A 27,405-nucleotide genomic window follows, 5' to 3' on the forward strand; every position below is an offset into this window, starting at 1 on the left:
CATATCTTTTTTCATTTTTGAGTCACAAAAATTGGTCTGCAAATTTTTAACTGGTAATTTTAAGCTCATGAATTCAAAAAGCTTTTAAATTTTATGTACATTCCATGCATTTTTTATACAAAAGAGAATACCACTTTCAACTGTGGTTTTAAACTGGATCACAGATCAGAAGAGAATGATATAACAAACTAGTAAAAACATTGTTGTAGGAATGATTCCATGCACATTAAAATCCCGCAGACACCCAATATCTACAACATGAACAATGCATATCATCGAGCAATTATCACAGACAACATAGATGGACAGAGAAGATGGAGTGAGAGATTGACGTGTGAGGACAATACCGGAGCTACCTGCCGAGTTCTCTACCACAGTGACTAGCTGATCTGACACACAAACGCATACACATGTAGCACTCATTACTACATTATCAAGACTAAAATGACAATGCCTACATAATAAAAAAAAATATGAATGGTTTCATTTTAAGCATATTTTTATTTATATATAACCATTACATCTGCTTCAAATATAAACTCGGCAAATAAAATTTGAAATTTGAAAAAATAAAAAGCAATCAATTGACAGAGAGAGATTTCAATAGAACTTGATATAGACCCTTTCTATTTATCATTTTCAATCCAGTGTGTGTTAAGCCTACTGTTACCTGACTAGTTAATTATACCTTTTGGGAAAGCGATGTCGACAGCAACGTCGTAGGCCTCAGCCAGCACCTGTATGGGCTCAGTCCGTATCACACCCATCGTCTCATCCGCATCCGATATCTGAGGAAAATCATACACACTTTGAGAGGATGGTTCAGTAATGTATATAGGAACTTTATGCACTGCATCTCTCTAGACTCATATATATTGCTTAAGCTCAGTTTTGAAAAATAAATGGCTTGTTTCATCGTAACTATTAGTGAGGTTTATCTCAATTTGCCAAACAAGGAAGGCATTACATTTTCTAACTTCTACTGTTTCAAACGCATTAACATTTCCCATTCAACAACAGTAAAGAAAACAAAAGCAGAAAACTCACCTCCAGTCTTATCATCTTCTTCATAGAGTTGATAGGTTTCATAGCACGGAAGTACGCATTGAGAGCGTACTCGGACTTGGGTTCTACGATGCCACTGTCTGCAGCCACGGTAAAGTCTTCCCCAAGAGTGTCAAGGCCACTCAACTTCCAATGCACTGGGATCTGCGTGCTGTTACGCAGGTAAATAGTCTTTGTGTCTTTCCTACAAACACAAAACACAAATTAAATACTATCCAAATCCATTGTATAATCTTCATTGATTCAAGTTTGAGAGTGTTTTCTTTGTTTCGTCTATACATTAACTCCCGTTACAGAAAGGTAACTGTTAGGCGGAGCTGAACAGTTCAATAACTATCATGCAGGTAAATTACAACACTCTCCACTTATACCACACTTCAGTTATTGAACGTTGTCCTAAACAACATGGTACAGAACAGTTACATGCTCATCTAGCCTCTATATTAAAAAAAATACACTGGTGCAAAGCGTTTGTTTTTAGTTGCAATAACTCGGGTTTTGGGTGTAATAACTTTTACTTAATCAGCAATATTTACACACAGCAGATAAACACTTACCTGTGAAGAAGAACTCTATCAAAGTGGAGTTGTTTGCGGTCCAGGTCTAGTTCTGGGCGGAAGGCATCACAGCAGACTTTGAAGACAACAGGCTCAGGGTTCTCGCGGACACAGCACACAATCGAGTCCTCGTAGTGGTTTGGAACCATTGGGTATGCCCAAATGTTCAAATCCTGAAACATCAAAACGAGCCATAATAATAATATTAAGATCTTTTTAAATACTTTAGCTACATATAATGATATTTTATTTATTATTTCAAGACATCTTATTAAAATAAAAACACTAGTTATATTTTAATAAAACATTGTAAAAACATTAAAGAAGTTCATATGGAGTTTAGACATATATCTCATATTAAGTCATAAAGTGAAAGCACTGAAAAAATGACGTCTGAAGTGCTCAGTGGCTTTATCAGTCCAGACATATAAAATAGAACCCTGAATTTATTATATAAACATTTTTGACAAATTTTTGTTGATATATTAAGGATGAATACAACGTCAAACATGAGTCATTTTTATTCATAAATTTCTTCTATTTAATTTTTGTTAAGATTGGAACTTTGTGAAGTGTGTTTACAATGTGTGAGCATTTAATGTTTAAGGACTCGTTCAGTCATTGCAGTATAATAAGCAGTAATGAACGTACTGCCTGGTCACCCGGCTTAAGCATCATGGTTGGCGGATCCAGCAGGAATGTCTCGCCTTTACTGTCGTGCAGGAAGCAGAAGCTGATGTCTGCATCCAGTGGTGACGTGTTCTTGACACACAGAGTTTCCATATGCTCCGGAAATCGACCCTCCTTGTACCTGAAGCCACAAATTTATGTCAAGTGATGTCATTCACTTACTTTTTACTTACAACTGATAATTAGATGATCATGAGGGTGTTATTAAATATATATGTTTATAAAGGAAAATTTTTTGTATATTTTAGTTTGTTTTTTTTTGTTTTTTTTTATAAATTACATTAAAAATAAATGTAGAAAGATGAATCAGTGACAATAAAATATAAACATATATTATAATAATATACTTATGATAAGTTTTTGTTTGTTGTTTATATCCAAGTTCTATTTATACACACATTGTTTCTAAGGAAGTTGTTGAATATACCGATTTAACAAAATCCAGATATAACAAACACATTTTTGATATCTCGAGGAATTTGTCATTAGGGGAGTGTACTATTAGAAGATGACAACATACCTGTCTCTATTCCTGCCCACCAGGAGAGGCCCAAACTCAAATGTCTCTGTCGTTAGTATGTACTTCTTGTGTACAATCTCATCTTGCTTCCTACTCTTTCTGCGGTGCGGGAACACAATCCTGAATAATACGTTTTAGGAATAATTCACAGTGATATTGCTGAGTCAGAAATGTTTCACACTGACACTGGGTCAGAAATGTTTCACACTGATAATGTTGGGTCAGAAATGTTTCACACTGATAATGTTGGGCCAGAAATGTTTCACACTAATAATGTTGGGTCAGAAATGTTTCACACTGATATTGGGTTAGAAATGTTTCACACTGATATTGTTGGGTCAGAAATGTTTCACAGCGATACTGGGTCAGAAATGTTTCACACTGATATTAGGTAAGAAATGTTTCACACTGATATTGTTGGGTCAGAAATGTTTCACACTGATATTGTTGGGTCAGAAATGTTTCACAGTGATACTGGGTCAGAAATGTTTCACACTGATAATGTTGGGTCAGAAATGTTTCACAGTGATACTGGGTCAGAAATGTTTCACACTGATAATGTTTGGTCAGAAATGTTTTGCACTGATATTGTTGGGTCAGAAATGTTTCACACTGATATTGTTGGGTCAGAAATGTTTCACACTGATAATGTTGGGTCAGAAATGTTTCACACTGATATTGGGTCAGAAATGTTTCACACTGATATTGTTGGGTCAGAAATGTTTTACACTGATATTGGGTCGGGCAATTTCCTATACTTTGGTTCAGCTGTGTATACCCATATATATAATTTGAACCCTGCAGCGAACATAAACAACCACAAAGGACATACCTGTATAATTTTACATATAAATGAGAACATACCTTGGTTCCCTGCTGATAGTCGGAAAGGCGCAAATGCCACGACAGTACACCTGGTAGCGGCGCCGTGTGCCAACAATTTCAAAGTTTAGTGTCTGGTCAAACTGTCCAAGCTCCTCTGACTGGAACCTGAGTCTCAGTATTACCTCTCCGCCTGCTGGCACGATCCACCGGAATATCGTCAATCTACAAACACATCAACATGTTTGAAATGTTATCTTATAGGAATTGCTGGTTCACTTTATATGAGAATGTGCATTCACTATATCATGCAAATTTAGTTCTAGCATAAGAAAGTAGTTTATGGGATTTGATACACATATTGTTGTGCAGTGAGCATGCAAATACATGTATCTTGAATGCTATTAAGTAGCTCAACGTAGAAGTGATTACACGACTCAAACGACTCCAATACAATAAAAAAAAAATATATATATATTTCTCAATAATCAGAAGTGCTAATATATATTTTTGATCAGGTGCGATAGAAAACATAAAACAATATCAATTTTGCCAGTTCATAAAAACAATACCTCTACTTCCAATTACTCGAACAATACTAAACATAGCAAGCTCAAGTTTAAGTATCTTATTTAATTAAGTCAACATACTATTTTAACTTCATTTTAAAAATTAACAAAAATTGTTTATAACTACTATAAAGATAGTTTTCTTTCAAAAGTTTCAAAACTCTTTAAAAGGATAATATAACACAAATTAAACCGAACCAAAAATAGTTTTCTTACACATGTAGCTTATTCGGGTTATAAGAGATTTAAGATTGTTCGAGAAATTGGGGCATACAGCGGCCGTATTCAATATTGTTCATATCCTTGTCCTTAGCCACACCTCCGTGATTTCATTCAGTCCATTGGCCAGTTATTTTTACAGTCAAATCATAACACTTGGATTCTAATGTTAAGTGAACTGTAAGATGGTTATTGAATATTGCCCGAGGAGAGGTTACATAACTAAAGTAACTGGAATTAACTGTGAAACATGTACAACAATCTGGAGCAGAAATAATTCACTATTCACTTAGTTTATATTGAGAAATTTCACTTTGATTCATTATGAAAATATCTAAACTCGATATAGTCACATTATATAATATGATTAAAAATAATTTATTAGTTGATAAATGAACTAAAGGTACATGCACATACTTTGGCAAATAAATTCACAAGAACAATAACAAACTAGCGAAATCAGTTTGAAACAAACACTGTTGATATATCATATTTTAGAAGGTAAAGAAAAGTAGAACAATTTCAGGTAAGGCCACTGTTTTTTAATAGTTTGTTTCACTGTTTATGTTCACTAATTTTGTGGACAAAAATTAAGCCAATTTCTTATAAATTTTTTTTGAAAGTCCACAACACAGTCAAAATAAATTGGATAACCTGAACAGCTGCAAGTCAGGTGGTTTGGAAGAAATAATTTTGGGGTGAAATTAAAATTTACTTGCTTTATACCTCAGCCGGCAGAATGGCAAAACAAAATATCAATGAACATTGGCCTTACAAAGTAGAGCATGTGACTGGCTATACTTAGATCTTTTGCAGCTGGTACAAAGCAACTTAACTATCTAGCAATCAAAACTCTCTGCCGTCTTAAAAAAGCTTGGATCATTTCCAAACCCTGTTTTCTTCATTGTTGCATAATTTACAGTTAATATCATTCAGTCAGCATAGAAACCGAATCAGCTTCTATGCCTAATTAAATTTCCAGTAAAAACCATTTTGGACACGTACAATAGCCAAATTGAAATTACATTTAGTGTGATCAATATATGATTATGTGACGTAATAAGGTAAATCAGAAGACAGCTTGAGCCCCATAGGGGAACTGTCAGCACATCTGAGTACCTCATACTTATATTCTAGTATGGCAGTACATACGGGTACAGACTATTCAAAAGCTATAACTCCCAATTGTCCAATGTCATTTGCTCGGTTATCAGGATTATCAAAGATATTATGCTGTTACACACTGTTACCAATTTCACTAAACATTAGACAATTATTTAAGATAGAGAGGGGAAATATTGGACTGATCATCCTTTACTTCAAATACATGTTAAGATGAATAATTACGCTTCATCAAAAAAACTATAATAATTAAATAGAATAATTAAGGTAAACAAGAAAGTTCAACAAAACAGTGTGTTTTCAAGTAATAACATGGTTATAATAGAATAAATAAGCACATACAAAAGGCTTAATATTTCTAAGATTAGAGAGCTAATTAAACGAGGTGAATTTGCAATTGTAAGTCCATAACTGTTGAGCAACTAATTTAAAGCAATGTGACTAGCTTGTATGCCTATAAATATTCAAACCATTTGTTGCTTTTTCAGAGAGCAGGCATTTTTATCATAGCTCATAAGTCATATGTGATCCCAGAAAACATTTCTTAGAACTTATCTTAATAAGTCACATACTGCATGCAACCATATCAAATATTCTAGAGCTATATAAACAGTAAGTGATATATTTTTTTCATTTTTTAGTCTGTCAAAGAATGTGCTAAAAGAACTTGTGAATATTTCTTCACATTGTATAACATACAAGGATCATTTAAAGACAACCCACAATGTTATTACAAGTGACCTGGATGTCCTTCTGGATAAGCTGCAATTTTCAATTCACAGACTTTCTTACTTGAGGCCTAGTGACTTGTTTTGTCCTCATTTGTTTAACTTTGTAAATGGATAAATGTAATCAATAGTTTGATTTAAAAATAAGCTTAGAAATAAAGAAATTTCATGGGGCCTTACAAAGTGTGCCACAACTTTGATCATGAAATTTAAACTATCAGTGAAAACAATGTACATGTATACACTGGTTTTCTTAGATATAGAAGAAAAAACAATTTCAGTATGGTTTGTCTTTAGACTTGTCCAGCAATATTATCCTTGAATGTTTACGGAAGTCATACTCAGCTTGCTAAAAATATCATAAAATTTAATATTATACTAATTCAAGTGTTTATAAAGGATTAGTAAACTAGTGAAAGGTAGGATTGTATGCTTTCTAACTCTGTGACATAAGTATGAGAATAAGTATTAGACTATGGAAGGCATGGACTTCATATGGCAAATATTAAACAACCTCGCTGCTTTCTGGGGTGAGAATGAGTTATAGAGGCAATATGTTCCATACTTACTTCGGTGTCTTACTCTCCAGCCCTGATAATACATCTCCTGCAGTACTGTAAATTAGGCCAAACCACATATATTTTAAAATCAATCAACCAATCAGCTTACAGCAGGTCAACCAGCTGACCATTCACATGCCATGCGAGGCATTTTCCTTGTAGCTGGTCAAATGAAAGCAGTTTTGTTACTACAGGTTACCACACATAACCATGATTGTATTACCCCACCCCCACAAACCGCTCCCCCACCCTGGAATCCTGCTACTTTTTGGACTGGCATCCAGATTATTGTTTGATTTTTAACAGGAATCTTGAAAACAATTTTCACAAATATTGAATAAAACATCCCATTATGTAATTGTCATTTATATTTGCTTTTTGCCTTATGGAATCCATATTCTGCTTGCTCTAAAGTGGAACATGGCTTACATATCTTCAGCATAAGGAATACCGCCTAAAATGGCCTGGAATCAGGCGAACCAAGAAAGAAGGGTGAGTCCCTCATTATTTTTTTTTTAATATTCTAAGGGACCATAATTATAAAAAAGAAATAAGTCACATAATCAGGCTAATGTTATTAGACAGGCCCCCTACCCCATGTACAAAAATCATGCAAAATAGAGACAAAATGAACAATAGATTTAAAGAAAACTTCTACATGTGTACATCACTATCAACATGCATAATTATAGTTCAAGGGTGCATACTGGGTGCATACTGGGTGCATACTGCACTACAATGTAGGTGAAGGTAGAAAATCATACAAAATTCACTACAATTAAGAAAACATTGCTTTACAAAATGTCAGTGTATTTTTCTTAAATTATATTTCATTTTTAAGTCTTAGATTTAAGTTAAGTTAGTAGCTTCCACTGCAACAGCCTATTTGGTTATTTCTGTTTCCTTCACACAATTTATTAACCCACATCCTGAAAAAAACTCTTACGTAACATGATGAAAGCCCCGAGCCCATGTTCCCTAGACCCGTACCTTAGAGCATCACCATCAGAGATGGGCGTGGTGTGGCCAGGAGGGGGAGAAACAGCCGCCGAGGAGTTTCTCCGTGAGCCCTTGGACGTGGTCTTCCTCTCGGCACTCTTCTTTCGTTCCTTATCCTTGCCATCCTTCTTGTCCTCCTTGCGACCGCCCTTCCCCTTTGTCGGTGTGGGGTGGTCATCCTTCCCCTTGTCTGGGGTAACTGACTTCTCCTCTTCAACCTCTGACTCCTTTGTCTCAATCACTCCGATATTCCTGTAGGAGAAATCACAATCAATTACACACAACAGCAGGATCCAAACAATTACAAAACGTACAGATAAAGCGTGCCTTCTAAATATATAAGTAAAACAGACATCAAGTTGTTAACTGCTGGTCAACATGACCTTTACTGTTGACTTATTGATCTAAAAATCAATAGTGTTATTTACTGGTCATGATAAATTTAACTATTATAACTTGAAGATCAAGATATACTAAGCAGAAACTGTTGGGTTTTTTTAGTGATGGTCACCATGACCTTGACCTCTTGACCTTTGACCTATTAATGCAATTGATATAATGACCATACAAAATGGGCATACAAAGTTTAAGGACTTGATAACATGTCAGAAATAATAAATTTAACAAAAACAGTTTCCCTATAAGGTCAGATACTTAGCCCAAAATCAATAGAGGCCATAAACAGACTACAATCTTTGTGGATACACAGTTTGCCTACTCTTCAACTAGTCATTCACATTTTAATGATCATAAACAGTTTTTTCTGGCTGTCACCAAGATCTGACCTACTGACCTCAAAAAAAAAGTAATGGAATAGAAACTGCCATATAAAGTAATCTCCTGCTTTGCCGGGGACACAAAAAACAATGACCTCTGAAAGTTCATAATTTTTATACAATGCATAATTGGAATACAGCTAATGAAACTCTATGACTATGATGTGCATGATTTTCAATCTAATAGCCACTCACGGGTCATCAGGTGATGAAGCAATAAACAGGTATCGTCCCCCAAACTCTGACACCGGGGGTGCTCGTCTTTTGACAGGGTAGGGCACAACACTGAAGTTGGCTGGTGGGGGAATTGGTGGACCATTAGGGCCGAGGCCAAGTCCATCAAGCACCTGTAAATGGAAATAAAGTTGCCTAGGAAACAAACACTGGGCTACATACACAGGGAATCATTTGAGAAAATTCATTTAACCAATATTTAATTTTAGTTGTCTGTCAGTTCTTTTATTTAGAGCAAAATAACTGTTGTGTTCTATAGCAAGCAAGAGTGACTATACAGACTTACAGCTTCAACAGTGGGCAGCTTGCCAGAATCTTGGAGTTTCTGTCCAGGGGTGGCAGAGCGTTCAGTGACGTCAATGATAATATGTGGCACGCCGACCTCCTCTCGTTCTGGGGAGCCATCCACAGTTTCCTCCCCTTCCTCCCCACCGCCCTCGCCTGCTGACCGAGCAGCCTCTGCTGCCTGAAGAAAACCAAACATTAAGCTATTTCTCTTGCAATACACACTATTCCAAGCTCATATTCCAGGTTTTTCCATAATTACAACAAACACTATTTCCACCTACATTTAAGGTGAGCTTCACACTCATTAAATGCTTGTTTAAAGGTTTTTTTAAATATAAGCGCATTGTTGCTACAGAGCACTAACAATTCTTAATGATTGAATAACCGTGAAAAACTTGTTTGAGTCATTTAGTAACCCAGTGCATAAATATGATATACTATAACTCTGTTCCAAGGGCATCAAGGTCAATGTCAACGAAATATTTGTCTTGTACTGCTACTTATCCTACTTCCACCATTTTTTATATCACTCAATGCAAAACTTATAGAAGTAGTCCAAGTCACAAGGTGATCACCAAAATATTTAGAGCATAAAAGTTAAAGGGCCAAAACTCAAAGTTGTCACGTTAATTTAAAATATATCTATTTATTTCCCTCTGTTAGGAAGTTATTTTATGAAACACAAAAAAAATGTGATGTTAAAATAACAGGTCATTATTAATGCTATGCATAAAATAATTGAGTGTTTGTGTATAGGACCAAATACCTCTCGTGCCATTCGTTCAGCGTTCTCCTTCTCCAGCTGCTTCTGGCGCTCCTTCTCCGCCTTCTCCTTGTCATGCTTCTCTGGAAACAACAACAACAACAACACCTCAGCAAAGCTAATCCCATACACTCAAGTGTGTGTGGCTAGACACCACCTGTCCCTCAGAGTCTGGTGGCCTCACCTATAGCTCATATGTCTGTGTATTCAGGAATACCAGATTCATATTTTCATTGTTTCAACCGGTGCCTGATATTCTAATCTTACGCGTGTCAGAAAAGCCATGCACCAAAAGTTTCGTGAATAATTGTTTGCACTTAAAAGGATAAATTTACTTTTTTGGAATTCAAATTAATAATGAATCAACATAATTATATTTAAAAAAATTAACTCTGTATTTTCTTTTTAGGTTAAATAGAAATAATTTGATGCTGACTGTGATCTCAAATAATTGCACATCATTATGTTCATAAACAATGTGGAGACAAGTTTAATGAACATAATAGCTTGATATTCAACGTCAAGTGTATACACTCGTTCAAACAGTCAAACATGATGTAAGCCAACTGTATTTTTAATGAAAAATTCTCATGTAACTAGGGTGACTTGATTAACCCAGACCTGGACATTGTGACCATAAACACTGTCACCAACTTTCAGTATGCATAAGAAATGGGCACAACTCTGGTGCTACCTAGAAGATTCATCTTGACTTGAATGTTTTTACCTCAGCAATGTCACCGAATTTCATTATGATTGGAAATTAAATTCTTAGGTTTTAATAAAACTGTCTGCACAAGACATATTAAAGGGGCATGACTATGCAGTGATTCATCTGACGATAGAACTTGACCTCAATATTGTGACCACGAACATTATTACCAAGTTTAATCCTGATTGGGAAATAAATATAGGTCTGCACAAGATTCAGCTGATGCCAAAGCCAACTTCAACACTGCTGCCAAAAGATGTACCTGTCACCTATGAATTAATGATGTTTTGTTGTCAAGCCAGACTATGTGATTTAAATCAAAGCAAAAGCCCTAGTATGAACATAAATATTTCATTTCACCTGAAATAAAGAAAACCTGTGGTGAAAAAGCAATCAAGTTAAAGACCCTGCTAACTTTATTTAAGCAAAAAATCTTGCAAATTGGAAAAAAGTTTACAGAGTTTGCGAAATAAAACAATTTGAGAGTATAAAAGATAGTTGAGAGTAAAGAGGAAAGATAACTATAAGCGAGAAAGAGAAATAGAGAAAGATAACTATAAGTGAGAAAGAGAAATAGAGAAAGATAACTATAAGTGAGAAAGAGAAATAGAGAAAGATATCTATAAGTGAGAAAGAGAAATAGAGAAAGATAACTATAAGTGAGAAAGAGAAATAGAGAAAGATAACTATAAGTGAGAAAGAGAAATAGAGAAAGATAACTATAAGTGAGAAAGAGAAATAGAGAAAGATAACTATAAGCGAGAAAGAGAAATAGAGAAAGATAACTATAAGTGAGAAAGAGAAATAGAGAAAGAAAGCGGTACCAGGAGAAAGAGAAAGGGGGGACTTGCAGCTGGGCGACTCGCTCTCTGGGCTGGTGGCCGGCATCTCTACAACAGCCCAGCAACAACAGTCATACAGTACACATTACACACAAACATGAGAAATAATACCAGCAACAGTTTAGAAATAGCTTGAGAAAAAGACATAATAACAATAACATCTGGCCATCTAACACATTCCCTCTTTCTATATGATATACCATGAACCTCTTGAGTAAAATGTTTCAGACTTAATCCAGAACAAATAGTGATAAGTGACTTGTATATAATACTATATCAAAATTGCTTAAACTATAAAAGAAGAATTGAAGACCTATCACCAAACTTGAACTACATTGCCTGTGATTAAATGACCTGTACAATATTGTACAACTGGTTAAGCATGTTACCATGTTCAGAGTGCTTGCGTCGGTGTCCAAGGGAACTGGTTGCAATATCCTCTACAATTGCAAAACATGAACTTCTATAGATTAGCTAAGAATGGAAATCTTATGTATTACATCTGATTTCTAGTGTATTATGTCTGGCATGAGCAGATGAAATGTTTGACATCTATTGTGTTATGTCTGACATGAGCACACAAAAACATCTGACATCTATTGCGTTACATCTGGCTCAAGCAAACCAAATGTTTGATAGAAATCCCGCTTGCAAACCAAATAAAGCTAAATAAATAAGTTCAATAAAATCAAATCATGACCAGTTGTTTAGAGGGCTATGCATGTATGAGCATATATAGGAGATATATAACCAAGACTATGTAGCACTTAAATAATTATGAACTACATCATCTTACTTCCAGGTTTTGAGAAAAGGCCAAGGTTTTGCACACTGATGACGATTTCAACACTATCACAGTTCCTTGACTTTAGCACACAGTGTATTGCTTTGCATTAATAAATAGTATCCCAAATCACTGTGGAATAGATTTTCCAAATATCAGAGTTTCTTTTTAATATATTAATTTTTTTAATGTTTAATGATTTGGCATGAAACGGCCGATATGTGGTACAATATGTGAGGAAGAGTAACATTAATTCACACAGTAAAATATTACAGTATATCCAGTTTTGAGTTAAATTGCCAACCTATAGATGGATAATTCTGACAAAGAGAACAATATAGATGAGGTTTTACAGAGAGAGCAAAATATAAAGAGAGAGAGAGAGAAAAAGAGAGAGATACCGGAAGACTCTATGATGACACAGAGGTTCGGTGGGATGGCACCTGTGCCTGAAAGGTATACAGGCAGGAATAACTGAGGGCCCAGCAAGCAGGAATCACATGTGAATCTTTGTTAAAAATAGGACTATAAAAGAAATGATTTCACACGTTGCAGTTAGAATAAACAAGCATAGCCAGGCAAATTAGCCACTCTTGTAAAGGCATGGTTACAGATCCTGAGCACACCAAGGAGAGGCGTACCATTGCCTGCTGGCTGAGTGGAGAGGCGGCGACTGGTTTTATCAGACGAGCCCTCGACAATTGCATTTCCTGGTCAGCCAGAGGGAGGGGCATAAAACACAGTGTCACTACATGGAAACACTACTCGGGTGCCGCATTAAGGTAACAGTTTGGTGCACAGAATATCAAAATACTAGCAATAGTTTTTTTTAAAACAGTACATAAAGCAAGACTTCCATGTTAAATATTAAAAAGTTTTAAAAACTAATTTAAATACACATTTACTGATTAATTTACCGACACTCACAATGTATTTGTATACCGGGTATGTACAGAGTAAAATTTCCAAACCCCATCAACCAAATTAAGACAATCCATTAGTAGGCAAACACTGTGAAACAAGCTTATACCTTTGCCCTTGACCTTCTTTCCCGAGGGTGGGTGTTGGGCATGGTCCTCATCAGAGCGTTCCGATGGGGTGCGGGGTCGCTTCACAGTGAGTGTTGTGCGATCCCAGAACTCAACCAGCTCTGCTATATCCTTCTGGTGAACTTCAAATGTTCGGAACCTGAAAAAAACATGCAGGTAAAAAAGTTCATGCAGAATACAGTCCACAATTAATGCAGGCAAAAAAACAATAAAAATAGAAAGCCTAAAACCAGCCATCATAAGAATAGATTTGTTGCCAGTAAAGCTTACTTCTGCATGAGGAGCAGCTCTGCTTCCTTGATGGGGTCACGTTGCACCTCCTCTGGGGGTGGGGCATCTCCTTCCTTCCCTTTCTCTTTTCCCTTCCCGTCCTTACCATCCTTCCCCTTCTTTGGTTTCCTGAAATTTTACAGTCAGAGAAACATTACTGTAACATTCTTCTAAATCACTTTTTATGTAAGCTTCTAACTGTGCTAATAGAAAGAACGTAGTTCTCTTTTTTTCAACCTTTTCCACCATATCTTATGCCCCAAATAAATAGATAACTGTTATATGAGGTGAAGTAGTGCATGTACTGACTTGTCGACATCGCCAGCTGTTTGACTGTCACTCTTCTCAGTCTGGTGTGACTCCGGTCGCTCAGTGTTGGAGCCAGTCTTGCTAACGGTGTGGTCCACATCGTGTTTGCCAGCGATTTTCATTTTCTCTTGGCTGGCGGAGACACCCTTGCCAGCGGCCTGGCTCTTCTTGCCGTCCTTGCCTGGTTCCTCCTTCCCAGCATCCTTGGGCTTTCGGCCCTTCTTTTTAGCTAGCCTGAAAATTTCACCACCTAACATGTAGCTTCAGGTACATTTGCGAATAGTCCACTTTTATCTTAAGGCTTAAAAAATTTTGACATCTTTTTTGAAAGGAACAATTTTGTATTTTGGACCAAATACTACTTCTTTAAAGACTATCAGTATTTAATAGAAACTAGCTTTTTTCTAAAAATTCTTTAAAAAGAAAAACGATGGATTATATACTGATACACTCATCATTTGAAACCGTGAGTTTATTGAAATATAATCTAACTACTTCTCTTTCTCTACTTTCAGCCCGTTTCTCTTATACTGAACCAAACAAATCGCCATAGTCATCTTTTTCTTAAGTGTGTATTTACCTCTCTTCCTCAAGCTGTTTCTGTAACTCTGCATCACGTTCCCGCTGTATGCGGTCCTGCTCCTCACGCGCCTCCTTCTCTCTGGCAAACACAAAAACGGGGAGTTATCTCTACAAACACTACTGATTCAAGCCTATAACATGGTCTTGTATAAGTACAGAAAGGTTTGTCCTATAAGCATGTGACAAACTTGATAGCCTTTATTACCCCGTCTTTATTGACAAAAATCATAGAGTCAAAAACATCCTGTGTTAAAGATTTCAAAGAAATTATTGTTTTTGATTTTGATTTGTCTTACTCAAAATAATTACGGAAAGTTTTAAATTGTCACAAGATTTTTAATCCCATTAATGACATATCTATAACTACTGCCATACCCAACAATTGCTCATCATTCTCTATGTTCCTTTGATTTTCTGTACAATGGACATTTCATTACAAACAGTTCTCAGTTAGTAAACAATGGACCAATTGTTGTTTACATCATCCGTGTTAACTTTCAAACTGTGGCTGTTCTGGAAGTTTACCGGGTAATGGAAACACGTGGATCTGCTGTATTTCAAACAAGATTTGAGACAACCGTTTCAGCTGTCTTTTGTAATTTTTAAATAAATGAGCTATCATCAAGTGTATTTTACATTTAAAAGTGTCGTTATTCACTTTGTGAACTTTATCAAGTTCTGAACAATTGGCCCAAGTTCAGGGAAAACTTTTTTTTGGGGTGAGAAAAAAAAATAGGTTCAAAAGGTGCAGCAAATGTTAGTCATTTGATTTTTCATCTACATTATATAAGAAAACACTGATGCTTATAAATGTATATGTATATATTAAAATAATATATATATACATACAAGCTGTAAAAACAAGTTTGAGATTAGGCAAAAATTCATGACCACCATTAGCAAACACCACACAATTTTAGGACAACTCATCTTTTGTACTGAAATGACACGGAACATCACAAAAAACATATTTTTGAAAGTCAATAAACCATCCAAATCATAGGATCTATAATGAATGTTTTAAGTTTCAAATGGTTAACAAACTTATATATTAATTTGAAAACTTCTTTTCTGAATGTTTTTTTTCTATTAGGTCTCTTCTTCCTTTTGTCAACAAAGATGTCATGTTTGACTTGTACCAGCTCAAAGCTTGCGTTTGTTACCATGTCAGTACAAAAGCAAGCAATGCAAGCTGTACAAAACCAGAAAATGGTCTACTTTCTCCTACTGTACGAAGAGCCCCAGCGTCTGAAAGTTTCCAAACACACACCATCACTTTTCACATCGTCAAGAATCAGTGAATACACATAGGTGAATACCACACTCACACATTCATTGTGACTTTTCCAATTACTTGAGTTTTGCCAAATGGCAAGATGATTCATGTACATTTAGCACAGAATGATACACAATTTAAGCCTTTAACTGTTTTTTGTGGCAAATAACAAATAAACATAAGTATCCACTTTTTAAGTCCCAGAATAAAAGTGCAACAAGCATGACACAACATAGTATTAAAACAGTACTTGGTTTTTGACATGTAACTTTAACAGAACACCAGTCAAACTTTGGAAACATGAAGCAATCTGCAGCTCTCATATTTTACTCACATGTTTTGGCTGCAATAATCATTAAACTTGTGTAAACTTGCATAATGGCAACTTTTAACATGAACAATCAAAAACGAAATTAACTAACATATTGATTTAAGCTTTTAAATGATTGTTGTGAAGAATGAACAAAATGACAAGAACATAACATGAATGAAAACTGCTAGCAAGACTTACTTAAGACAGTCCCTGATATGATGGTGAAAACTGCTAGCAAAACTTACTCAAAATAGTCCCTGTAATAATGGTGAAAAAATGGCTAGCAAGACTTACTTAAAACAACCCTTGTAATGATGAAGAAACCTGCTAGCAAGACTTACTTAAGACAACCCTTGTAATGATGAAGAAACCTGCTAGCAAGACTTACTTAAAGACAGACCCTGTAATAATGACGAAACCTGCTAGCAAGACTTACTTTAAGACAGACCCTGTAATAATGAAGAAACCTGCTAGCAAGACTTACTTAAAGACAGACCCTGTAATAATGACGAAACCTGCTAGCAAGACTTACTTTAAGACAGACCCTGTAATAATGAAGAAACCTGCTAGCAAGACTTACTTAAGACAACCCTTGTAATGATGAAGAAACCTGCTAGCAAGACTTACTTAAAGACAGTACCTGTAATAATGACGAAACCTGCTAGCAAGACTTACTTAAAGACAGACCCTGTAATAATGAAGAAACCTGCTAGCAAGACTTACTTTAAGACAGACCCTGTAATAATGACGAAACCTGCTAGCAAGACTTACTTAAAGACAGACCCTGTAATAATGATGAAACCTGCTAGCAAGACTTACTTTAAGACAGACCCTGTAATAATGATAAAACCTGCTAGCAAGACTTACTTAAAGACAGACCCTGTAATAATGACGAAACCTGCTAGCAAGACTTACTTAAAGACAGACCCTGTAATAATGACGAAACCTGCTAGCAAGACTTACTTAAAGACATACCCTGTAATAATGATAAAACCTGCTAGCAAGACTGACTTGAATACAGACCCTGTAATAATGACAAAACCTGCTAGCAAGACTTACTTAAAGACAGACCCTGTAACTAGAGCTGTCACAGGAGTGACGAATACCCCCAAATGCCGCCTGGACACAGGAATGGCAAACCATTCCTTTGAAAAGAGGCCATAACTCCAAGGTTACTGCCAAAAAATGTTCAAATCTGTCAAGTCTTTCATGAGTTATTGTCCGGAAACCATTTTTCTATTTTTAGTAACAGTGACCTTGACCCCACCAGCCCCAATATCGACATTGATCTGTATCTTCTGATGTTAAACCTGTGTACCAAAAATTGTTCAAATCCGTTTAGCCTTTCATGAGTTTTCGTCCGGAAACCGTTTTTCTTTTTTTAGTAACAGTGACCTTGACCTTGGCCCCACCAGCCCCAATATCGAACTTGACCTGTATCTTCTGATGTTACACCTGTGTACCAAAAATTTTCAAATCTGTCAAGCCTTTCATGAGTTATCATCAAGCAAGACTTACTTAAAGACAGACCCTGTAATAATGGCGAAACTTGCTAGCAAGACTGACTTAAATACAGACTCTGTAATAATGATAAAACCTGCTAGCAAGACTTACTTAAAGACAGACCCTGTAATAATGACGAAACTTGCTAGCAAGACTGATTTAAATACAGACCCTGTAATAATGATAAAACCTGCTAGCAAGACTTACTTAAGACAACCCTTGTAATGATGGTGAAAACTGCTAGCAAGACTTACTTAAATACAGACCCTGTAATAATGATAAAACCTGCTAGCAAGACTTACTTAAAGACAGACCCTGTAATGATGGTGAAAACTGCTAGCAAGACTTACTTAAATACAGACCCTGTAATGATGACCTAACCTGCTAGCAAGACTTACTAAAGATGTTCCCTATAATGATGGCAGTTGGTTAACCCTAACAATATCTGGGTGCAGGCATCCTATCAGCCAGATTAAACATAATATGGGTGAATGTTCTTCACATATTCTCTTCTGGATTGAAATTCAATATAGTGTGATAGTGTGACAAAAATCATCAGGGTATGTGACCCCCTCCCTCATTGAATAAAGTTTATCATAATCATTGAGTCATACCTAAACAGTGGATATATAAACTACATCACACAAATATCTCCTATTTGTAACAAAAGAGTGCAATGCTGTAGTAGTATACACATCTCCAAACTTATTTCCATACTAAGACTAGCAAGAGGTTCCTTTATCTATCAATGAACTGGCACAGTGAACAGATCAACATGTCTACTGGTGACATTGTGCAATTTGCTTTACTTAACATGTACAATCAATAATGGACCATGGTGCAATGTGCCTACTAGATTCAGACAGTCTTTTTGCCAACAATATTCTGTTACCCTGACCGTGTAACCAGGTCCAGCTGAACTCTTCTGAGAAAGTAACGTTACACATTACCAAGTGACTCAACAACTGAGGTAATTGCCGTTAAAGGGAAAAAGCATGACTGCAAACTGGAGTTGTTCTAATAAAACAAGCAAATCAGACTCCTTTGTTCAGACCTTTTATGTGAGTGTCGTTTAACATTATAAGCTTTAAGGTACTTAACCAGGCTTGTTTTTAGCAAAAATGTGCATGATGTAACCCCTGCCTACATGTATCAACCCTAACTGCTGTACATACTTGCGTATGCGTTCCTTCTTGATCTCCAGGCGTTTGCGGTCAACATCAGCCTTGTCATTCTCAGTGAGGGCGTCATACTCGTCCTCGGACATCTCCTCCAGACGACGCCTCTCTGCCTCCTCTCGCTCGCTAGCTACGTGCTCTGTAACAGGCATAAAATCTGTCTGTTCCAATATGACAACAAAAGAGTCCTAGATCTTGTTTTGATGTTTATTCATTGTTAGGTGCAATAGTTCATATTTTACTCTATGCGAGGTTTTTCAATAGGATCATATAAGTTCAATATAAATATGGCAATTGAAAGCGACATAAAAAATTAAATTGGAGAGTATTCCAAAAAGGCCATGTTTGCAATTCCTTGTTTTGCATGTTGCCATTGATTGGTGTGACAAAAAGTCTGCTTGTGATAGGGAATCTGAATATCCAATGTTAAGATTTAACAGAAACTTGTTGTTTGATAAGAAGTTAGAAGATGGGGCATACCTCTCTCCTCCTGCTCCTTTTTCTCCTGCTCCTTCATGTGGGCGTAGTCGTGCTTCAGGTTGATGAAGTAGATGAACCGCCTGTTGTTGAGTGAGCGCAGGACGGCCGATGCCGCCACAAGCTGGTTTTGGGCAAACAGCGTCTCTAGCCCATCAAAAACCACGCCGCGGTGACAATCATTCAACTGGATAATAACATGGTCAAAACGTCAAAGTACTTTGTTGCACAAAAATGCTAGGGATGAAATAAACTCATTATAACCAAGTACCATACACAACAAGTACAATAGTTTGTACGAAAATACACTTTGTTTTTCGTTTATACCTCTGAAGTTTAATTATACACTTTCTATGAATTTTGGATTTTAAATCCATAATTAATCATTAACCCAAAAGACTTGACTCATTATTTCCTACAAACAAATATGATTCAAGTCCAATTTCCATCCCTTTTGAACAGTTTCTTTATATGAATCACCTTGTCATTTTTTAAGAAACTATGTGTGTTTAGAAAAATCAACACAAAAGTTAGAATATTTGGTTCTGTTATTTTATGGAATCATAAATAAATACTTAAATCAATAATAATAATGGCTATAGAGCTTGTGAAGAAGCAGGTATATATGGGGATGTTACCTGGAGTCTTTCCGCAAGAATTTCCACCAGCAGCTCCTCCGTGAGTACACAGCTCATCAACCCAGACTCCCCAGCCACACTGGCACTCACACTCAGTCGGCGCGCTATCGGGGCTGCTAGGGGTGGGGGGCTGCTCGGAACCTGGTACACAAAACCGTATGTTCAATCATATCCGTGCACAAACCAGTATAGGTTAACAAGCATAACAGTTGCCTTAAAATGGATTAGCATAGGACTAACAAAAAACTGCATATAAACTTCATTAAACCAATCTTAATTATAGGTTAATATTTGTGGAAATTTAACAATAAATTAATTTATTATTAAAAACTAGAGCTATCACAGAAGAAATGATTACCCCCGCACACCGTCTTGACACAGGAAGTTATTGATTGACTGGCGAATATTGAAATAAAAATAATCATTTTTGTTTTAAGATTGTATCATGAAATTAATTCTTCTTTGTCAGGGAAGATGAAAGCAAGATTTACCATTGATCAAGAAAAATACACACTACCATGGTGGTAATACCAAGTAACAGAGTGATATTTCTAAAATGTCAGAGTAGTTCAAATGGTTGTTTGTCACAAAAAATGTCAGGCACTATAACTACCCTCCATGATAGTAATGTGCACCAAGTTTCAGAGTGACACATCTTAAACTGTGAGATAAGTTCACTCCACTAACTCCAATAAAGCCTAAAGTGACAAAATCATATTCAAGAGCTCACATAGGTCACGAAAAATATGCTAGACACTACTTCCTGTCAATGTTATGTGTACAAAGAATAAGAGTGGAAACTCTAAAACTGTTGGAGTAATTTGATTCACAAACTTTTGCAAACAGATCACTTTCCGATCAACTGACCAACTGACCGTATGGTGACTCAAATATATACTCGTTCAAACTTTGTTCGCTGGGGTATAAAACATCCCTAAAAATTTAGTTTCTGCTATTGTTGTCAAATTAAAGGAAATCCACTACAAAAAGGGGTTGAAATTAAGTAAAACAGATAACAAGACAAGAGTACTTGTGGTTTCCGATCAAACAAACAGAGACAGAAACCACAGTGCCTACTGTTAAGGATACATTCTATTGTAGACACAAATTCACAGCAAACTCAACTATGGAAAACACAGAAATAGGCTCATGCTGAAAAAAAGACAACTAAAGAAACAATGTCAAGTTTGCCCAAGGGCAACTAAGAACGGGGGGAGCAACATGAGAGGGGAACCTTGTCTGCGTGCTTCTCAACATTCAGCACGGGCACGGTGAAGTCAACCAGGGTGCCCTTACGCCCACTGCTGCGCTGGGGCTCCGATGTCAGGTTGGACTTACTTCCCAGCTGCACACAGGAAACATACACCAGCTTACATACACTGTACACTCATCGGGAACATTACCTTACCAGTGATGGTTTTTTATAGCCCCTACATAACATATACCCAATGTCTTTGCCTAAGACAATTAGTCTTGGTTGACTGATGTATTGTTCTTCAAACCATACCAATCCTAATATACCAATGTGATTCATGAGAAATTATCTGTGATTATTATAAAACCTTGAAATTTAGTAAAACAAATTGCCATTTTAATAGGTTAAAAAGATGCATCATACATAAACTAGCCATTTTGATTTGTATGAACTCTTTTGAACCAGGACATGGTCAATAGTCTTGTATAAAATTGATAATAAAATTGTAAATTTTGTTTCTTGAAAACCGAACAAAAGTGTATGATTATGCTACATTAAGTAAAAAAAGATATTCAATCTAACAGTTATGTAGAAACATAAAGATCGTAACTTTAAACACATCTGCTGTTGCATATTAGCGTTTTACTCAACAGACAGTCTGAAAATGACACATGTCCAATCATTTAGCCTATGGTGAGGTATATTTGTATTCAATACACAATTTAAACACATGCTTAAGTTGTGAAAGCTTGGTTACATGTCAGTGCAATCATCCAATCATTTGTACATTAGTAATGCAAAGTTACAATGGGCAGTTTTCAGAGGGTAATGTGCACAAGATTGACTCCAACGGCAGAGTGAATGCGTACCTGTGATCCTGTGGCGCCATCTATGGAGGACGTATTCACATTCCCCTTACCGCCGGCAATGCTACCATGCTTGTCTTTGAGTCCTTTAGGATCTGTAACAGTACTCGTTTTACGGTTGCTGATCATGGAGGGGGCGGTGCTGACGTGTCCACCTGTAGGGTTCGGTCACAACACACACGTGAGTAAACACACAAGCATGGTTCACACAGACTGTTATCACAATATTTACTGACATTACACTCGCTACTGTCCATTTCTTCACCAATCAGACTGGCAAAGTCATTTGTACACCAAAGTCACACAATCCTAGATTTAACCATAATGTGAACATTGATCAACAGGATTTTTTTTTCATTCAAATGTTATCAGAAGTGTCTTTTTACCCTTGAATTGAATTCATCATTGTAAATCAAGCCTCCAATTTTAAAAAGTATATTTTATTTTGTTTATTTTTAGGTCAGTTAAAACTTATTTACTATACATGATGATGTCAGTAAACATTGTTTCAAGCATTATTTTGTGAAATAAGCAATATCTTCTCTATGTCAATTTTACAAAAATGGTTAATTAAATGTCTGCAAGAAAAAAAGCAATTGTGTTTCTTGTACAGATCAAAAAATCGGGCACATTGTGTGGCCAGTAACATGGCAAACCGTGTTACCAACTCAGCATTTATATCTGGACCGGAAACACATGATAGATATAATTAGTCCAATGGTTGAAAGCCTTTAATTGACTAAATTAAATTAAAGCATTCTAAACACTACGTTAGTCAAGGTTAATGACTGCCTCATTGTCCTTAGACCTGTATTAAAATTTACAATATAAATGTGTTAGGACATTAAGCTACACTATTTTTAATTCATGATAAATAAAGCTGGTTGTTGAAGCCTATCACTCACAGGTTAGTGAAAGTGTTACAAAAAATCAAAACAGCATGTGAATGTTTTAACAACAGCTAGGAACCCTAACAGGCTGCCATGACAGACTCATCCAAAAATTTGTCGCTGAAAGTCTTCCGCAACAATCATATTTTGTGTAAAGAATGTATAAAGAAATCATAAAATAGCGTAATTATGGTAAATAACAAAGAATTGGATTATGTGTTCAAATTACTTCTTTATTAACATAAGATTCCTATCACTATGTTTTTTTAGTAAGTCAATAATCTGAATTTGTAACCAAACCAACAGGTAGATAAAAATTTCATGGTCAAACTTTTAACTTTTCCCCTATAAAGTTGTACCAATTTCCAGGTACTAAATGTAGGGACGTGTTAGAGTACATACTTGCACCCTGTGTGTGGGCAGCGACAGCCTCCACACTTAGCCCACCAGCAGGCTTCCGTTCACCCTCCTCCCCGTCCTGGGCCCGCAGTTCCTCCATCCTACGTCGGGCTGCCTCTGCACACAGCTCCCGTGCCCGGCGACCTGCCTCAGTGTTTCCGTTTGAGATGGCATCCAGTATGATGCCATCAATAGAAAGCAGGGCTGCTTCATAGTGCTTGGCCAGTGTGATTGCTGTGGTTGTTTTGCCTGCCAGTAAAAACAGACAATTATTGATCACTGCAACACCAACTTTTATCATGTTATCATAAAAATAAATCTAACAGAAAATCCTAGAAGTTTGATATATTTAACATGCAGTTAAAAAATCACAACATTAAAACATGAGAGTGTCAGCCCCTGCCTGATAGTGGTGCCCCGTGCACTATGATGGCAATGCCCCGCCTGTTCCTGGCTGCTTTGCCCTCTGGTGAGAGATCAATTCCAAGGTGGCGGGCGACGGCCTTAGATACGGGGGTAATCTCCATCTCTCCCACTGCAACACTGCTGCCCGACTCCTTACCTGCAAACACACCCAGAATCATTAATAAGACACCCTTTCACATACTAGACCTTGCAATTATTTCCCTTTTCACATTCTCTTTTCACAGTAATTTCATTTAACTTTGGAGTTCAATAACATAGCATTACCATGAATATATAAAGAGCCACATTATATTTCCATGTTAATTACTCCTTTAATCTTGGAATATATTTTTTGTGTTTGCACTCAATTCAAAATAAGGGATCATCAGGCTTGATATGGTGATCATTGGACATAATTTATATGACAGTCATACAACTGGTATTAGAGGAACAGGTTTCTATTTTAAGAAACAACATATTGATTTTTGAAGCAAGACTAAAAAAGCACCATTAGACACTGTGACATTTGCGATCCATTTAATGTGAAAATCCTGCAAGGCAGTGTGACATTAAGTCAGTATAGAAACAAGTACAATGATACATGCCTATTTGCAATTTTCAATGGGTGGGACATTAAATTTTAACACAAACACATCCTCAGATGTAACACCCTGACTAGACATACCATCCTCGGAGGGCTGACGTGAGCGGGAAGTGTCCCCGCCCTCACCACTGTCAGCGAGGGACTCAGGGCGTGAGCGGGCTGTATCTGTGCCACCACCTGCCTGCCCGGCCTCGCTTTTCTCCGAGTCATCCTTCCCATCCTCTCCATCTACATACAACAAACCATGGGTGTTATGAAACACTAAATATCAATTATAATACCACTAGTCTCTAGCTCAAATCTGTACTTATTTATATGGGTTGCCCCAGGTTTTCCACAATTAGCAGAGCTCTTAGTTGTAAATTTGCATATGATTTTAATTTTTTTTTTTTTTTTTAAATAAGACACCACTTGTCTTAATCGTTATTTGTTACAAGCCAGTCAACATCTAAAGGCCCAGTTCATTCAAAATATATCAGTGGTGGAAATTATCTTTAATAGCTTATTTTGTTATTTTGCAATAGTTATATTTGTGAATTTGAACCATGAGAGCAGATTTCTTTGCATGAAGAAGACCTAGCATTCCTACCAGTCCTGCCAACTTGCATGGAAAGACCTGGTCACAAGGTTTCTATTGTTCCACATATGTAACTAACAAGAGTGCGGTCATTTAGCAATACATGAGCTCTAAAATGAAATAAAGACACTCAAGGTTAAATTTGAGTGTGACACTAAAATTGCTCTTTGGCTCAATATTTTTTCAAGGATAATTACGTAATATATTATATACTAGTAATATTATCATTGTATTTTGTACCATCGTCTCCATCGCGCTGTGTCTCAAGTGCTTCAACTGCTTCCCGGCGAGCCTTCTCAGCCTCCTCCACACGCTGCATCTGCTCTGTAAAACAAGAACACAGCTGTTACATATTACTTAACAACTGACATTTAAGGCAATTAAACGATATACAATAAAAGTATAGGAAACAAGGATCTCTTTCTGAAAAAAGCAAAAGATAGGTACCTTCGTAGTAGTCCAGGAGCTCTGGTGGGAGTTTCTCTGAGGTTGCCCGTGGTGGCAGGAGGACGGTGTTGTATTCATCGTAGCCTTTCATGAGACGGAGCACTTTCTCCTCCTCCAAGTACTGCGAGTCAAACTCCAAATTGTAAAACTCAATCGGGAAGGCACATGGATTCCGCACGAGCACCTCCTTTTCATCCCCAATGCTGTGTGGCAAAATTGGTCCAAACTGCATCATATTGTAGTCAAAATCAAGGCGTGGCTCTGAGCCCTGGCCACGACACAGCAGCAGGATTCGCTGGCTGCTCTTAGCAATTCGAATTGGTATACGCTGCTCATAAAATTTCTGCAAACAACAAAACAAAATCATTAATTTACCAAATATTACACCTGTTTTTAATGTAAAAGGAGCAAAACTTCTATTAAAAAACGTATTATTATATCCAAACAATATAATGATTTTTAATATTGTTCTAACAATAATCTGCTGTGACATAATCCACACTATATAGAGTGGGATTCCATGTTAATGTTATGGTATTTAAACATATATGTATACATGGGTAAACTGCTACAAAACCTGTCACTGTATCCACACACGAATTATTTTTATGCGAAAGTAATAATCAAAACCTAATCAATATGTCTAAGAAAATAAAAATCTCATTTCTGTCATTTTTTCTTTTCAAGGAGCATTAAAACATTAAATGAGCATACCTCCTCTGTGGGCATGAACTTGACCTGGACGTTGAGCCTCTGTCCAGGCATCAGTGTGCCCGTCGCTGGCATGATCTCAAAGTGCCGGGGCTTGCTCTTGTCCACCTTGCTTTTCCGCCTTAGGTGCATCGGGACATGCTTCTCTGACTGCAATACCGTAACATGGCCTCATTATTCACAGGTGGTCAACACATATAAGGCACAAATTTAACCAAACAACATTTCACAAATAGCTTTATGTCCAAGAAATGTATTGACATGACAGTGTTGAAAAGAAATTATATGTAAAACAAAAACATTTAAAATACAAAGTGCTACACACTGCAATTCTTTATAATATTTCTTCAATTATTGCAACAAAGAAGAGATTTATGGAAGTATATTCTGGATGATGGAGCAATCTACTCATCACAGAAAAGAGGTAATAATGTATGAGACAGTGATGATCACAAATTATTAACTAATGTCTTGGTGGGTACCCAAAAGAGGTAATAATGTATGAGACAGAGAGATGATCACAAATTATTAACTATGTCTTGTTGGGTACCCGTCCAAGAAGGCATTAAGGCAGTAATTTATGTTGTGGGTGGTATATTTGATAATATTTATGAAAAAAGGAATGATAACAGGATAATTAAGGTATCTTGAAATATTCCCATTAATGGGCATAGAACAAAGCGACAAACTTTGTAATATATTCATTCATGAGAAATGCCTACATGATAACACTTGTAAACAGCGTTGTGTCATTTTTTTTTACTATATTAATGTTTACAAACTTGAGGATTGTTTAACCTAAACTATCTTAGGTTTCCCTATTTAACATGCTGATTTACATCATTTTTATCATTCCTGTCATTCTGTGACAAAACCTCTACACAAGACAATAAAAAAACCCACTGATTTCAGATTTCACATATCTGTTTCAATTTTCTAAAATGTTTCAGTTTCAATAAAATGGACAATAAATGTGAATCAAGTGTTAAACGGTCGTTATACTCCTCATAACTGTTTGTTGATATGAAAATTGAAACATAAATTTAAATCAGTCCATTGAGGTTACCAGATGTGTGCATGGTTGCAACCAAAGTTCATAATCATTCTAGTCAAGCAAGAGTTGTGTACCAGTAACTTGGATATATTGTCTGATAACCCTGTGGTCAATGATAAAGTTTTGGCTCATGAGTGCTTACCGATATCAAAAACATTATGTGCATTATAATAATTTGCATAAAAAGCATTAATCAGGCTCACACATTCCATCACCGAGACCGACATGTGGGTCACTGTATTAGCCTCCTTATTTTTGGAATGGTCAAGCTAAAATTGATGACTATGGAGTATCTATCTTCAGTACAAACAACATCAAAGCACCAACTCCAGAAAAGAACCATAACCCAGCAGAAATAGTTGACATCAAAATGTAATGATTTTATATTGGCGGAATGGTGGACATGTGCAAT

General features: G+C 36.4%; 1 protein-coding gene across 10 annotated transcripts in view; it reads right to left on the reverse strand.

Annotated features, from left to right (window-relative positions):
- Positions 1 to 27,405, reverse strand: part of LOC128242846 (hydrocephalus-inducing protein homolog) — a 66,504-nt gene that overhangs the window by 21,124 nt on the left and 17,975 nt on the right. For 6 of the 10 annotated variants that reach the window (XM_052960217.1, XM_052960214.1, XM_052960207.1 and 3 more), the window contains 27 exons: positions 25,943 to 26,089; positions 25,229 to 25,571; positions 25,022 to 25,105; positions 24,286 to 24,432; positions 23,599 to 23,757; positions 23,199 to 23,444; positions 21,910 to 22,061; positions 19,846 to 19,986; positions 19,211 to 19,394; positions 18,728 to 18,869; positions 15,679 to 15,708; positions 14,459 to 14,539; positions 13,879 to 14,112; positions 13,570 to 13,698; positions 13,281 to 13,438; positions 12,892 to 12,960; positions 9,916 to 9,995; positions 9,148 to 9,327; positions 8,823 to 8,974; positions 7,843 to 8,103; positions 6,862 to 6,906; positions 3,697 to 3,879; positions 2,833 to 2,952; positions 2,274 to 2,433; positions 1,623 to 1,795; positions 1,048 to 1,249; positions 689 to 788 (listed from right to left, as the gene is read on the reverse strand). In XM_052960217.1, the coding sequence (XP_052816177.1) occupies positions 689 to 788; positions 1,048 to 1,249; positions 1,623 to 1,795; positions 2,274 to 2,433; positions 2,833 to 2,952; positions 3,697 to 3,879; positions 6,862 to 6,906; positions 7,843 to 8,103; positions 8,823 to 8,974; positions 9,148 to 9,327; positions 9,916 to 9,995; positions 12,892 to 12,960; positions 13,281 to 13,438; positions 13,570 to 13,698; positions 13,879 to 14,112; positions 14,459 to 14,539; positions 15,679 to 15,708; positions 18,728 to 18,869; positions 19,211 to 19,394; positions 19,846 to 19,986; positions 21,910 to 22,061; positions 23,199 to 23,444; positions 23,599 to 23,757; positions 24,286 to 24,432; positions 25,022 to 25,105; positions 25,229 to 25,571; positions 25,943 to 26,089 (4,102 nt within the window). Of the gene's footprint in view, positions 1 to 688; positions 789 to 1,047; positions 1,250 to 1,622; positions 1,796 to 2,273; positions 2,434 to 2,832; positions 2,953 to 3,696; positions 3,880 to 6,861; positions 6,907 to 7,842; positions 8,104 to 8,822; positions 8,975 to 9,147; positions 9,328 to 9,915; positions 9,996 to 11,855; positions 11,907 to 12,891; positions 12,961 to 13,280; positions 13,439 to 13,569; positions 13,699 to 13,878; positions 14,113 to 14,458; positions 14,540 to 15,678; positions 15,709 to 18,727; positions 18,870 to 19,210; positions 19,395 to 19,845; positions 19,987 to 21,909; positions 22,062 to 23,198; positions 23,445 to 23,598; positions 23,758 to 24,285; positions 24,433 to 25,021; positions 25,106 to 25,228; positions 25,572 to 25,942; positions 26,090 to 27,405 lie in introns of all 10 variants that reach the window. The other 4 variants (XM_052960215.1, XM_052960208.1, XM_052960210.1 and 1 more) reach the window with 4 other exon arrangements.

This window comes from Mya arenaria, chromosome 8, assembly GCF_026914265.1.
Source record: "Mya arenaria isolate MELC-2E11 chromosome 8, ASM2691426v1".
In the NCBI taxonomy this organism is placed as follows: Eukaryota; Metazoa; Mollusca; class Bivalvia; order Myida; family Myidae; genus Mya; species Mya arenaria.